The 14642-nt window shown below is 44.7% G+C and overlaps 1 protein-coding gene across 1 annotated transcript in view; it reads left to right on the forward strand.

The window, feature by feature from the left end:
* ptdss1b (phosphatidylserine synthase 1b) overlaps window positions 1-14642 on the forward strand; it is a 50217-nt gene that overhangs the window by 11974 nt on the left and 23601 nt on the right. Inside the window, exons 6-8 of the mRNA XM_059985236.1 lie at window positions 1495-1646; window positions 6953-7094; window positions 13714-13826. Coding sequence (XP_059841219.1) covers window positions 1495-1646; window positions 6953-7094; window positions 13714-13826 — 407 coding nt within the window. The remainder of the gene's footprint in view (window positions 1-1494; window positions 1647-6952; window positions 7095-13713; window positions 13827-14642) is intronic.

Raw genomic sequence — 14642 nt, forward strand, 5'->3', positions numbered from 1 at the left:
CTGGATTACAGAGCATAAAGACAGGTGGAGCAAGCTAGGGCATTTCTCGTGAGTGAAGGAGGATGAGAACTGAGTTGATAGAGGTGTACAAGATGATAAGAGGCATTGATAGAGTGGAGAGCCAGAGACTTTTCTCCAGCATGGAAATTGTTAATACAAGGATGCTAAATTTTAAGGTGATTGGAGGAAAGTATTAGAATATCAGAGATAGGTTTTTCTTACACACAGATTGGTGGGTGTGTGGGACACCCTGCCAGGGATGGTGGTACAGGCAGTTACACTAGAAACATTTTTTTTAAAAATTCTTAGATAGACACATGGATGATAGAAAAATGGAGGGCTAAGAAAGGAAGGGGTTGATTGTCGAGTAGTTTAAAAGATCAGCACAACATTGTGGGCTGAAGGGCCTGTACTGTGCCGTAGTGTTCTATATTAATTAATGCTGATTTGGTGCATTAAACATGCCAAGATTTCTGGAAGACATCATCAGGGTCTCTTTCTCTCTCTCCTCATTTGAGAACATGTATCAGACAGTGTCTCCACGTTGTCAAAGTCCTCTCCCATCTGTTCTTTGACCAGCCATCAGACAGAAGGTACCACAGCTTAAGAATCAGAACGGTCATTCTGGGTAACAGCTTATGGGTGAAGAACTTCTGAACACCTTGCTGACACCCAGAACACATGGATGTCCTGGCTTAATGCTCTGCCGCTCATTCTCCCCCTGGTCTCCAACTCACAGAGTCCCACACTGGTCTCACTTTTCATCTTCCATTGCCGCTGATTTCTCCTATTTATAAGACTGCTTGTTTTATGATAAAAGTGTCAGTAACAGTACACTGTCTTACATAAACAAGCACCTCACACTTTATGTCAACCTGTCAGCTGGCTGTGCCACTCAGGGACTTAAGTACTGATATTATTTTGTGACTGTACCTGCTGGATCATAACTATATGTACCTTGTGTGTCAACATATAATGCTTCACACCTTGTCACCAGAGGAACAGTGTTGCCTGGATTGGGGAGCGTGCCTTATGAGAATAGGTTGAGTGAACTCGGCCTTTTCTCCTTGGAGAGACGGAAGATGAGAGGCATTGATGATGTTGATAGCCAGAGGCTTTTTCTCAGGGCTAAAATGGCTAACACAAGTGGCCATAGCTTTGAGGTGCTTGAAAGTAGGTACAAAGGGGGATGTCAGAGGTAGGTTTTTCACACAGAGAGGGGTGAGTGCATGGAATGCACTGCCAGCGAAGGTGGTCGAGGCGGATACAATATTGTCTTTTAAGAGACTCTTAGAAAGGTATATGTAGCTTAGAAAAATAGAGGGCTATGTGGTAGGGTAACTCCAGGCAGTTTCTAGAGTAGGTTACATGGTGGGCTGAAGGGCCTGTAATGTGCTGTAGATTTCTATGTTTAGTTGTATACACGTGTATGTAGAACGACAATGAACTTAATTTTTCCTCCATCCCCAAATGCTCCTTTTTGTTTCCTTTCAGCTGTTCTTTATGCACCTTTTGCCGAACTTTGCTGAATGCTGGTGGGATCAGGTTATTCTTGACATCTTGCTGTGCAATGGAGGTGGCATCTGGCTGGGGATGGTGGTCTGTCGTTTCCTAGAAATGAGAACCTACCACTGGGGAAGTTTCAAGTAGGTATTGTTAAGTTCATCTCTACTTTTTTAGTAAAGCTACTTATGGCATGTCAGAACCCTTTGCCCCAATGGTCCAAACTGCCTGATTTAAAGAACATAGAACACACCTCTTAACCACTTCATCTTTCACCCTTAACCCCTGATTTCTAGTTCCAGTCTCAGCCAACCTCAGTGGAACAAACCTGCTTGTATTTACTCTATCATCATTATGTGCCCTGTTGTATGATGTGGGTGATCCTGGTCTTTGATCATGATTGTTCTTGGAAAATTTTTCCACAGAATTGGTTTGCCACTGCCTTCTGGGCAGTGTCTTTTCAACAATGGTGTCCCCACCCATTATTTGTCTAAGTCCTTCTGTGTCCTACCTGTTTCCTCAACACTACCTGCCCCTCCACCAATCTTTGCATAATCTGTAAACTTGGCCACAAAGCCATCTATTCCATCATCTCAATCATTTACATACAGCATAAAAAGAAGTAGTCCCAACACCAACCCCTGTGGAACACCACTAGTCGCTGGCAGCCAACCAGGAAAGGATCATTTTATTCCCACTCACTGCCTCCTACCAATCAGGCAATGCTCTACCATGTTAGTAACTTTTCTGTAATACCACAGGCTCTTAACTTGATAAGCAGCGTCATGTGTGGCACCTTGTCAGTGGCCTTCTGAAAGTCCAAATATACAACATCGACTGCATCTCCTTTATCTATCTTACTTGTAATCTCCTCAATGAATTCCAACAGGTTTGTCAGGCAGGATTTTCTCTGAAGGAAACCATGTTGACTTTGTACTATCTTGTCCTGTGTCACCAAGTACTCCATCACCTCATCCTTAACAATTAACTCTAACCACTGGGGTCAGGCTAACTGGACTATAATTTCCCTTTTGCGGCCTTCCTCCTTTCTTAAAGAGGGGAGTGACATTTGCAGTTTTCCAGTCCTCTGGCACCATGCCAAAGTCAAATGATTTTTGAAAGATCATTTCTAATGCCACCACAATCTCTAACACTAGCTCTTTCAGAACCCTAGGGTGCAGTTCATCTGCTCCAGGTGACTTATGTACCTTTATGTCTTTTAGCTTTTTGAGCACCTTCTCTATTGTAACAGTAACTGCATCCACTTCTTTTCCTTCACATACTATAGCATCAGGCATACTTCTATTATCTTCCACAGTGAAGACTGATGCAAAATACTCACTTAATTCACTGGACATCTCCTTGTCCCCTGTTATTATTTCTCCTGCTTCATTTTCTAGTGATCCTATGTCCATTCTCATTAATGTTTTATTTTTAACATACTTGAGAAAACTTTTACTATCCACTTTGATATTGTTCACTAGCTTGCTTTTATATTTCATCGTTTCCCTTCTAATGATTCTTTTAGTTGCTGTCTGTAGGTTTTAGACAAACTTCCCAATCCTCTGTCTTCCCACTAATTTTTGCTAATTGTAGTAAGCCTGCCCGCTAGGATATTGATCCACCTTGAAGTCAGCGGCAGCCCTTCACTTTTATACAGGTCCCACCTATCCCCAGGAGAGGTCCCAATGATCCAGTTCCCCCTGCTCCCCTGCTCCAGTTCTTCAGCCTTACATTTATCCTCCTCCTCATTCTATTCCTATCCTCACTGTTGCTTGGCACAGTCAACAGTCCCAAGGTTACTACCCTTGAGTTCCTGCTTCTCAGCTTCCTAACTAACTCCCTGTATTTGTTTTCAGGACCTCCTCCCTTTTCCTACCCATGTCATTGGTACCAAAATGTACCACAGCTTCTGGCTGCTGACCCTCATTTCAGGGCATTGTGGACACATTTAGAAGCATCATGGACCCTGGCTCCTGGGAGGCAACTACCATCCATATTTCTTTTTCACATCCACAAAATCACCTATCTGTCCCCTGACTATGTAGTCCCCTATTACTGCTGCTATCGTTTTCAGTTCCCTACCCTTCTCAGTCACAGGACAGACTCAGTGCCAGAGGCATGGCCACTGTTACTTCCCCTAGCTACGTCATCCCCCCAACAGTATTTAAAATTGAGTAATTATTGTTGAAAGGAGTGGCCACAGGGGTGTTCTCCACCATCTGATGTTCTCCCTTCTCTCTATTGACAGCCACCCATTTATCTGTCTCCTGTAGCCTTGTGGTGACTACCTTCCTGTTGCTCCTGTCTATCACTGACGAAGGTCATTGAGCTGCAGTTCCAGTTCCCTAACACGGTCTCTGAGGATCTGCATCTCAGTGCACCTGGTGCAGATGTGGCCATCGGGGAGCCTCAGATCTGACAACCAGAACAAACTAGCTACCTGTATGCACCTTAGTAGAATCCCTGACCTGTCATGAACAGTCAGTGAAGAGAGAAGGTATTACAGACATGCTTTATTGATCCACAATGATTGCTGTTTGGTTGCTGGAGAGGTATTATCCCTGCGTATTTGGAGCTCCTGACTCTTCTCGTATTCCTCATCAATTGAACTGGTGGATCTCCATCCCTTTGGCTCAAGGTCACCTGACCTACCTGGGTCACCTTACTAGTCATTGTACAGGGCTACAGCCAACATCATTTCATGCCTCTGTCCACCCCAGCCTTGTGTATTTCCAAACCAGTTAAATGGGGCAAACCCAGATGGAGTCTAACGAGATTACAGATTGCTTCTTTGGCGTTTTGCATAATATGTAGCTATTCATCGGAGAATGGTCTCTGGTTCAACAGGTCATCACCTGAAGCTCCTTGTGTCCACATTCAATTGCTCTGATTAGATTATCCAGAATCAGTTCAGAGGCTACAAAATGGGGGAAAGCCAAGATAACTGGTTTGTCTGCCTCCCCTGTCCTTGATTCATCAGATCTGCCAATTGTAGACTAGTTTCTTCTGGCCAACAATATCATCTCTTCACTAAATTCTTTTAATATACAATCTGTCCAGACTGAAATGATCTATGAATTCTCTTGCAACTGCTCCCACTTTTTCTGTCTTAAGTGTGACTTTTTTCTTCCAAGTATAGGGGAGGGATATCAGAGGTAGGTTTCGTACAGAGAGTGGTGGGTGTGTGGAACACCCTGACAGGGGTGCTGGTAGAGGAAACTCCTAGATAGCTGCATGGATGATAGAAAAATGGAGGGTTATGTGGGAGGGAAGGGTTAGATTCATCTTAGAATAGGTTAAAAGTTTGGCAGACATCATGGGCTGAAGGACCTGTAGTGTTGTAGTGTTCTGTGTCTTACACCACATAGCATACCCATAACCCCACAGTTTACAAACCCTAACCATACGCCTTTGGAATGTGGGAGAACCCACATGGTCAGGCAGAATTCACAGTGCTAATGTCACTTCCAAGTAGAGGTATTGAGATTGGGTAACTCTTATTTCTACCATTTTGTTATCGCAAATTGATAGTTATCAATTAGTTGTGTTTACTCTATTTTCTAAATTTTCTTTTCATTTATTTTCTCATGGTTGAAGACAATTTAATCTCATCCGTCTCTTTGCTTTTCTAGTTTTTAAATTCTTTCCAAATATATTTCCTTATATATCCTTTTAAACATTAAAGATGAGCTTTATTTGTCACACATACAGTGAAATGCGTCGTTTGCTTCGATGACCAATATGGTCCAAGGCTGTGCTGGGGGCAGCCAGCAAGTGTGGTTATTCTTCTGACATCAACTTACCGTGCCGAAACTGACCAGCCATAACCTGTACACCTTCCGACTGTGGGAGGAAAGCAGAGAACCCAGAGAAGGCCCAGGTGGTCACGGGGAGAACTAGTGCTGTAAAGCATTAAGCTAAACATAGAAAACCCACAGCACAATACAGGCTCTTCGGCCCACAATGCTATACTGAACATGCACTTACTTTAGAAATTACCTAAGGTTACCCATAGGCCTCTATTTTTCTAAGCTCCATGTACCTATCCCGGAGTCTCTTAAAAGACCCTATTGTATCCGCCTCCGGCAGTCCGTTCCATGCACTCACCACTCTCTGAGTAAAAAACTTACCCCGACATCTCCTCTGTACCTATTTCCAAGCATCTTAAAACTGCCCTCTCATGTTAGCCATTTCAGCCCTGGGAAAAAGCCTCTGACTATCCACACGATCAATGTCTCTCATCATCTTATACACCTCTATCCGGTCACGTCTCATCCTCCGTCGCTCCAGGAGAAAAGGCCGAGTTATTCAAGGAGAAAAGGCGAACTGCTCTGCTACTGGGCCACACCCTTTCTCTGAGTATTTTTCTATTACCTCTTCTTCTCAGCTTTGTTGTTGCTTTCATTTCATTTCATACATCTATCTGAGATAGGGTTACTTATTTTTCTTTAATTTAGTGATTCAGCACAGCCCAACGAGCCCACACCACCCAATTACACCTATGTGACCGATTAACCAACTAACCGGTATGTCTTTGGAATGTGGGAGGAACCCGGAGCAGACGGAGGAAACCCACACTCCCTGTGGAACATAAAACGATGTTATGTTTGACATTATGTGAGGTTTTACAGGGCTTACAGTTGTCTTATCAGTAATCTTTTAACCTTTTTCCAAGATCTTAGCATTTAATTTATTAAGCTGGTCTTTCTTGCATCTTTGTCCATTTTTATTGTAACAAGACAGCAATTGCTTAGAGCAACACACACAAAATGCTGGAGGAACTCAGCAGGTCAGGCAGGATCTATTGAGAGGAATAAACAGTCAACGTTTCAGGCCGAGAGCCTTCATCGGACTGGGAAGGAAGGGGGAAGATGCCAGAATAAGGTGATGGTGGGAAGGGTGCAGGGCAGGCTAGATGATAGATAAAACCAGGTGGGGGAGGGTGAAGTAAGAAGCTGGGAGGTGATAGGTGAGTAAGATCAAGGGTCAGAGAAGAAGGAACCTGACGGGAGGAGAGTAGACCATGGGAGAAAGGGAGGGTGGAAGGGGATAAGGGGAAGGTGAGGAGACGAGGTAAGAGGCCAGAATAGGGAATAGAAGAAAGTGGAAGGGGGAGGGGGAAACATTTTTTAGCAGAAGGAGAAATTGATGTTCATCCATCATGGAGGCTAACCAGACTGAATATGAAGTGTTACTCCTCCAACCTGAGAGCCATTGCTTAATTCCCTGCCACATTTAGAATCAAAGAAATTGACGGCACAGGCCCATTGTGTTCATGGCAACCTTTACATTGTTACTATTCAGAATGTGAAATTACATGTGTAATATCTACAAAGGGGGCTTACAGTGAGTTATGTGATGTTATTTTGAGTGTTTTAGAGGATGTATTTGTTCTGTGAGGGTGGAGGGAGTGTATGTTTGCAATGACGATATCTCTTTTGATCAGGACCATTCACAGCACCAGTGGGAAGCTGAAACGAGCCGTGCTGCAGTTTACGCCAGCCAGCTGGACGTACGTCCGTTGGTTTGACCCAAAATCCTCTGTGCAAAGAGTTGCTGGAATTTACCTCTTTCTGATAATTTGGCAGGTAAAGAACAAGCCTAGAAAATAATCCAGTGTAATAAAGGATTCCTGGGTGCAGTTCTCAGCTTCAGGGGCTCAGAACGGGTGCTGGCAGACCAGTGGTTTGGACAACACTATTACAGCTCGGGTTGGGAGTTCAATTCCAGCGCTGTCTGGGAGTTTTCCCCGAGTGCTCTGGTTTCCTAAAGATGTACCACGTAGGTCGGCGGGTCATTGTAAATTGTCCCATGATTAGCTTAGGGGTTGTTGGGGGTTGCTGGAGCTGCGCGGCTCGAAGTGTCGGGAGAGCCTATTCCACACTATGTTGCAAAATAAATAAATGAATCCCATTTGCCGTTGTTACTCGCCTAACCCTGACGCACGTAGAAAAGGGGGGCGTGAGTCAGAAAGCTGTTTCTGGATTTCATCTCGTCATTCAACGTTATTGTTCCACAGACCTTGGGGAACAAACTCCTACTCCTTGGTCTAAATACTCCACTGTGCAACTGAGTGCCAGGCTTCCTAATCAACTGACCTCAGATAGTCAGGATGCACAGCCCCTGCCCTCCCTATCACCCTCAACGCAACTGAGTGCTGAGCCCATTGCTGTACGCTCTGATCACACATGGCTACACAGACAGGTAATCACTTCGGCAAGTTGGCTGATGACACGACAGCTGTGGGGCTCATCACCAACAGCAATGAGGCGGCCTACACAGAGGAAGTGGAAGAGCTCAAGGCTAGATGCCTGGCCTATATCCTCTTCCTCAATGTCCCATAATGTAACGAAGGCTCCCATCCACCCTGCCAATACACTGGTTGTCCCACTCCCAGCAGGGAGAGGCTATCCACTAGACTCAAAAACAGTGACCTTCCCCAAGCAGTAAGGCTGATCAACACATCCACCCACCAAGCCACCCCTCCACATCCCATCCACCACTACTTCATCATTTCCTGTCGGTTACATTCTGTACAGGCACCCTTGTGCCTATCATCACTTTATGGGCATACAATCAGTCTATGAATGTAAGCTGTCTTATGTATTTATATTTATTGCTTTTTTTAATTATTGTGTTCTTTATCTAATTGTGTTTTTTGTGCTGCACTGGATCCAGAGTAACAATTATTTCGTGTACTGGAAATTACATTAAGCAATCTTGAATTTGATTCTCCCTTTGGGAATACAGCACATGCCTGGTGTGCACCTCCATTGAATTTGGATGTTCTGTATTCAAAGCCTTTCTGAGACCTTTCTGTAATAGAGACTGCTGAGTTTATATACTAGGTTGGTGGTGCGGTAGATAATGTAGAAAGAGGAGCTGTGAGGTAACGTTTAGCTATAAAGCCCTGTTAGACCGCTAACAGGGCTTTAGAATGTGTTCCGTTCTCATTGTCTTATGCGAGGAATGCTTTACAGAGGTATTCTTCATTTAAAAGCTTTCGAGAGGATGCAGAGGAGATTCACCAGGATGCTGCCTGGATTAGAGAGGGTGCAGAGGAGATTCTCCAGGATGCTGCCTGGATTAGAGAGGGTGCAGAGGAGATTCTCCAGGATGCTGCCTGGATTAGAGAGGGTGCAGAGGAGATTCACCAGGATGCTGCCTGGATTAGAGAGAATGCAGAGGAGGTTTACCAGGATGCTGCCTGGATTAGAGAGGGTGCAGAGGAGATTTACCAGGATGCTGCCTGGATTAGAGAGGGTGCAGAGGAGATTTACCAGGATGCTGCCTGGATTAGAGAGAATGCCTGTTGAGGAGAGGTTGAGTGAGCTCGGGCTTTTCTCTTTGAGGCGTAAGAGGATGAGAGGTGACTTGATAGAGATGTACAAAATGATAAGAGGCATAGAGTGGACAGCCAGAGACTTTTCCCAGAGCAGAAAGGGTTAATATTAGGGGTCATGATTTTAAGGCGATTGGAGGAAACTATAGTGAGGGGAGATATCAGAGGTAAGAGTTTTACATGAAGGGTGGTGGGTCTGTGGAACACCCTGCTGGGGTGGTGGTAAAGGCAGATATATTAGGGACATTTAAGAAACTCTTAGATAAGTACATGGATGATAGAAAAATGAAGGGTTATGTAGAAGGGAAAGGTTAGATTAATAGATTAGATTACAAAGTCGACACAGCATTGTGGGCTGAAAGGCCTGTACTGTATGTACAGCTACCTGGACTATTCCTCTTCCCAACCTATATCTTGCAAAAATGCTATCCCCTTCACACAATTCCCCAGTCTCTGCCGCATCTGCTGTCAGGATGAGGCTTTTCATTCCAGGATGAAGGAGATGTCTTCCTTTTTTAAACAAAGGGGCTTCCCTTCTTCCACCATCAACCCTGCTCTCAAACGCATCTCTCCTATTTCCCGCACATCTGCCCGCCAGCCCACTCGGGATAGGGTTCCACTTGTCCTCACCTACCACCCAACCAGCCTCCAGGTCCAACGTATAATTCTCTGTAACTTCCGCCACCTCCAACGGGATCCCACTACCAAGCACATCTTTCCCTCCTCCCCCTTTCTGTTTTCCGCAGGGATCGCTCCCTACGCGACTCCCTTGTCCACTCGCCGCCCCCCCCCCCCCCCCCCATTCCCTTCCCACCGATCTCCCTCCTGGCACTTATCCTTGTAAGCAGAACAAGTGCTGCACCTGCCCTTACACTTCCTCCCTCACCACCATTCAGGGCCCCAGATAGTCCTTCCAGGTGAGGCGACACTTCACCTGTGAGTCGGCTGGTGTGGTATACTGCGTCCAGTGCTCCCGGTGTGGCCTTTTATATATTGGTGAGACCCGACGCAGACTGGGAGACCATTTCGCTGAACACCTACGCTCGGTCTGCCAGAGAAAGCAGGATCTCCCAGTGGCCGCACATTTTAATTCCACGTCCCATTCCCACTCTGATATGTCTGTCCATGGCCTCCTCTACTGTCAAAATGAATCCAAACTCAGGTTGGAGGAACAACACCGTATATACCAGCTGGGTAGCCTCCAACCTGATGGCATGAACATTGACTTCTCTAACTTCCGTTAATGCCCCTCCTCCCCTTCTTACCCCATCCCTGGCATATTTAGTTGTTTGCCTGTTCTCCATCTGGTGCTTCCCCCCCCCCCCCCCTTTCTCCCGAGGCCTCCCGTCCCATGATCCTTTCCCTTTCTCCAGCTCTGTATCACTTTCACCAATCACCTTTCCAGCTCTTGGCTTCATCCCACCCCCTCCGGTCTTCTCCTATCATTTCGCATTTCTCCCTCCCCCCACTACTTTCAAATCTCTTACTATCTTTCCTTTCAGTTAGTCCCGACGAAGGGTCTCGGCCCGAAATGTCGACAGTGCTTCTCCTTATAGATGCTGCCTGGCCTGCTGTGTTCCACCAGCATTTTGTGTGTGTTGTTTGAATTTCCAGCATCTGCAGATTTCCTCGTGTGTGCTGTATGTTGTCTGCATGCCCTCTCTATCTGGGGTCTTCAATATTTGGTAAATTTCAATGTTGATCTGACCTCTCCCTGCCCCACTCCTCCAATCTCCAGCGATTACTGTTGTCCATAGGCCATGGGCTTGTACTCACCGTTTCTGAAACTGCATCTAAATCTTACATTGCTGCATTTGGAATAATAATAATAACAGGTGGTTAACACAAAAAATTATCAAAGGTACACAATAAAAGACCTTGAAAGTGAGTCTGCAGGTTGTCGATTCCATTCAGAGGTTGGGTGAGTGAGGTTTTCATTGCAAGTTCAGCGTTAGTCTATTGAATGATTTCACTGCTTACCGGCACATGGTTTTTTGTGTATCTAACAAGGTTTGATTTGAAGGCTGACATTAATATTCACCGAGCGTTAGTCGTTTATATTACTTCCGCTCTGACAATGCCTGATGGTGTTGTTGTGAACATTGACTTTAGAACATTACAGCACAGTGTACACCCTTCGGCCCACAATGTCGTGCTCAAGTTTTGTTCTGAAAGCTTACAGTGACAATTTTTCAGATAAAGACCTGGAATTCAATATTTAGTCATTTTTTCTGATTTTGAGTAGATTCCTGTTTTGAAAATGTTAAATAAAATGGTGAACAGTCTGCAACATTTAATGCAATAACCATCATGAACTAAGCGGATGAGCTTAGAGCGTGGATCAGGGGCTGGAATGGTTACTTAAAGTGCCAGGCTTTCGATGTTTCAGAAAGGACAGGGAGGGAGGCAAAAGAGGTGGGGGTGTGGCACTGTTGATCAGAGATAGTGTAACGGCTGCAGAAAAGGAGGAAGTCATGGAGGGATTGTCTACTGAGTCTCTGTGGGTGGAAGTTAGAAACAGGAAGGGGTTAATAACTGCTGGGTGTTTTTTATAGACCACCCAATAGTAACAGGGACATCGAGGGGCAGATAGGGAGACAGATTCTGAAAAGGTATAATAACAACAGGATTGCCATGGTGGGAGATTTTAATTTCCCAAATACTGATTGGCATCTCCCTAGAGCGAGGGGTTTAGATGGGGTGGAGTTTGTTAGGTGTGTCAGGAAGGTTTCCTGACACAATATGCAGATAATCCTACAAGAGGAGAGGCTGTACTTGATCTGGTGTTGGGAAATGAACCTGGTCAGGTGTCAGATCTCTCAGTGGGAGAACATTTTGGAGATAGTGATCACAATTCTATCTCCTTTACCATAGCATTGGAAAAGGATAGGAACAGAAAAGTTAGGAAAGTGTTTAATTGGAGTAAGGGAAAATATGAAGCTATCAGGCAGGAACTTGGAAGCATAAATTGGAAACAATGTTCTCAGGGAAATGTACAGCAGAAATGTGACAAATTTTCAGGGAATATTTGCATGGCATTCTGCATAGGTACATTCCAATGAGATGGAAAGGGTGGTAGGGTACAGGAACCATGGTGTATAAAGGCTGTTGAAAATCTCATCAAGAAGAAGAGAAGAGCTTATGAAATGTTCAAAAAACTAGGTAATGATAAAAATCTAAAAGATTATAAGGCTAGCAAGAAGAATGAAATTAGGAGAGCCAGAAGGGGCAATGAGAAGGCCTTGGCGGACAGGATTAAGGAAAATCCCAAGGCATTCAACAAGTATGTGAAGAGCAAGAGGATAAGACATGAGAGAAATGGACCAATCAAGTGTGACAGTGGAGAAGTGAGTATGGAACCGGAGGAGATAGCAGAGAGTCTTAATGAATACTTTGCTTCAGTATTCACTACGGAAAAGGATCTTGGCGGTTGTACGGATGACTTACAGAGGACTGAAAAGCTTGAGCATATAGACATTATGAAACAGGATGTGCAGGAGCTTTTGGGAAGCATCGAGTTGTGATAAGTCTCTGGGACTGGATGAGATGTACCCCAGGCTACTGTGGGAGGCAAGGGAGGAGTCTAAACACGTTGATGAAGTAAGAGCAGTAGATGTAGAGTATATGGATTTCAGCAAGGCATTTGATAAGCTACCCCATGCAAGGCTTATTGAGAAAGTAAGGAGGCACGGGATCCAAGGGGACATTGCTTTGTGGATCCAGAACTGGCTTTCCCACAAAAGGCAGAGTGGTTGTAGACGGGTCATGTTCTGCATGGAGGTCGGTGACCGGTGGTGTGCCTCAAGGATCTGTTCTGGGACCCCTACTCTTTGTGATTTTTATAAATGACCTGGATGAGGAAGTGGAGGGATGGGTTAGTAAATTTGCTGATGACACAAAGGTTGGAGGCATTGTGGATAGTGTGGGGGGCTGTCAGTGGTTACAACAGGACATTGATAGGATGCAACACTGGGCTGAGAAGTGGCAGATGGAGTTCAACCCAGATAAGTGTGAGGTGGTTCATTTTGGTAGGTCAAATATGATGGCAGAATTATAGTATTAATGGTAAGACTCTTGGCAGTATGGAGGATCAGAGGGATCTTGGGGTCTGAGTCCATAGAACACTCAAAGCTGCTACGCAGGTTGGCTCTGTGGTTAAGAAGGCGTACGGTGCATTGGCCTTCATCAACCGTGAGATTGAGTTTAAGAACCGCAAGGTAATGTTACAGCTATATGGGACCCTGGTCAGACCCCACTTGGAGTACTGTCCTCATTTCTGGTCACCTCACTACAGGAAGGATGTGTAAACTATAGAAAGGGTGTAGAGGAGATTTACAAGGATGTTGCCTGGATTGGGGAGCATGCCTTATGAGAATAAGTTGAGGGAACTTGGCCTTTTCTCCTTGGAGCGACGGAGGATGAAAGGTGGCCTGATAGAGGTGTATAAGATGATGAGAGGCATTGATCGTGTGGATAGTCAGAGGCTTTTTCCCAGGGCTGAAATGGCTAACATGAGAGGGCACAGTTTTAAGGTGCTTGGAAGTAGGTACAAAGGAGAATGTTGGGGAAAGTTTTTTACTCAGAGAGTGGTGAGTGCATGGAACGGACTGCCGGAGGCGGATACAATAGGGTCTTTTAAGAGGCTCCTGGATAGGTACATGGAGCTTAGAAAAACAGAGGGCTATGGGTAACCCTAGGTAATTTCTAAAGTAAGTACATGTTTGGCACCTCATTGTGGGCTGAAGCCCCTGTATGGTGCTGTAGGTTTTCTATGTTTCTCTTCCTGATAATTTCATATTTTGCTCAGGAAAGCTGAGGGTTATTTTGGAGAGTGTCATGAGGTTTTTTTCTCTTTTCTATTTCAGCTGACTGAACTGAATACATTTTTCTTGAAACATATCTTTGTGTTTCAAGCGAGCCACGCCTTGAGTTATGGTCGAATCCTCTTTATTGGTGTGATCACTGCTCCTACTGTACGGTAAAGAAACTTTACATTTTATATGAAATCTCTGGTCTCCTGTGGTGTTTGTAAATGAAGATGGTTTGTTTTCTCTTCTTCATCAAGAATTTGCTTATTTGTTATACCCTACTTTTCCTGAAGTTACATTGCCTCTTCCTGTCCTCATTTCTTCTCGTCCCTGTATAAACATCATACACAATCTCCTCCTTCCTTTGTTCTTATTGCTTCTTGAACCCATCAATCTGGAACACAGAACATTACTGAACAGATAATAAACACGAGATTCTGCAGATGCTGGAAATCCAGAGCAACGCACACAAAATGCTGGAGGAATTCAACAGGCCAGGCAGCATCCATGGAACTAAATAAGCAGTCAATATTTCTGGCTGAGACCCTTCATCAGGACTGGAATCTTTATTCATTTCCATAGATGCTTCTAAAGATGTTCTTTCCTCCAAAGTTCAAAATACGCTCATTACCAAAGCATGTACTGTATATACAAGCCCGCAATTCATCTCAATGCAGGCAGTCACAAAGCAAAGAAACAATGGAATCCACAAAGAAACCCACTCCACAAAGACTGTCAAAACATCCATTATGCGAAAAGAGGAGCAAATTGTACATACAATGTAAAAAGTCAATAAATAGCACACAGAACGTGAAACAGAGTTGCTAAAAGTGAGTGCACAACCCCAGAGGCAGTTGGGTGTCGAGGCGAGTGTATTGGGCCAACACTCCTGTACCTCGCACCCAATTGTAGTCGTGAGAGAGGGAGATGGGTCAGGCTGCTGCAACATTTATTGACTCAGCGTCTTGGATTATTTTTCTGTGTGA

This window comes from Hypanus sabinus, chromosome 1 (genome assembly GCF_030144855.1).
Source record: "Hypanus sabinus isolate sHypSab1 chromosome 1, sHypSab1.hap1, whole genome shotgun sequence".
Classification (NCBI taxonomy): Eukaryota; Metazoa; Chordata; class Chondrichthyes; order Myliobatiformes; family Dasyatidae; genus Hypanus; species Hypanus sabinus.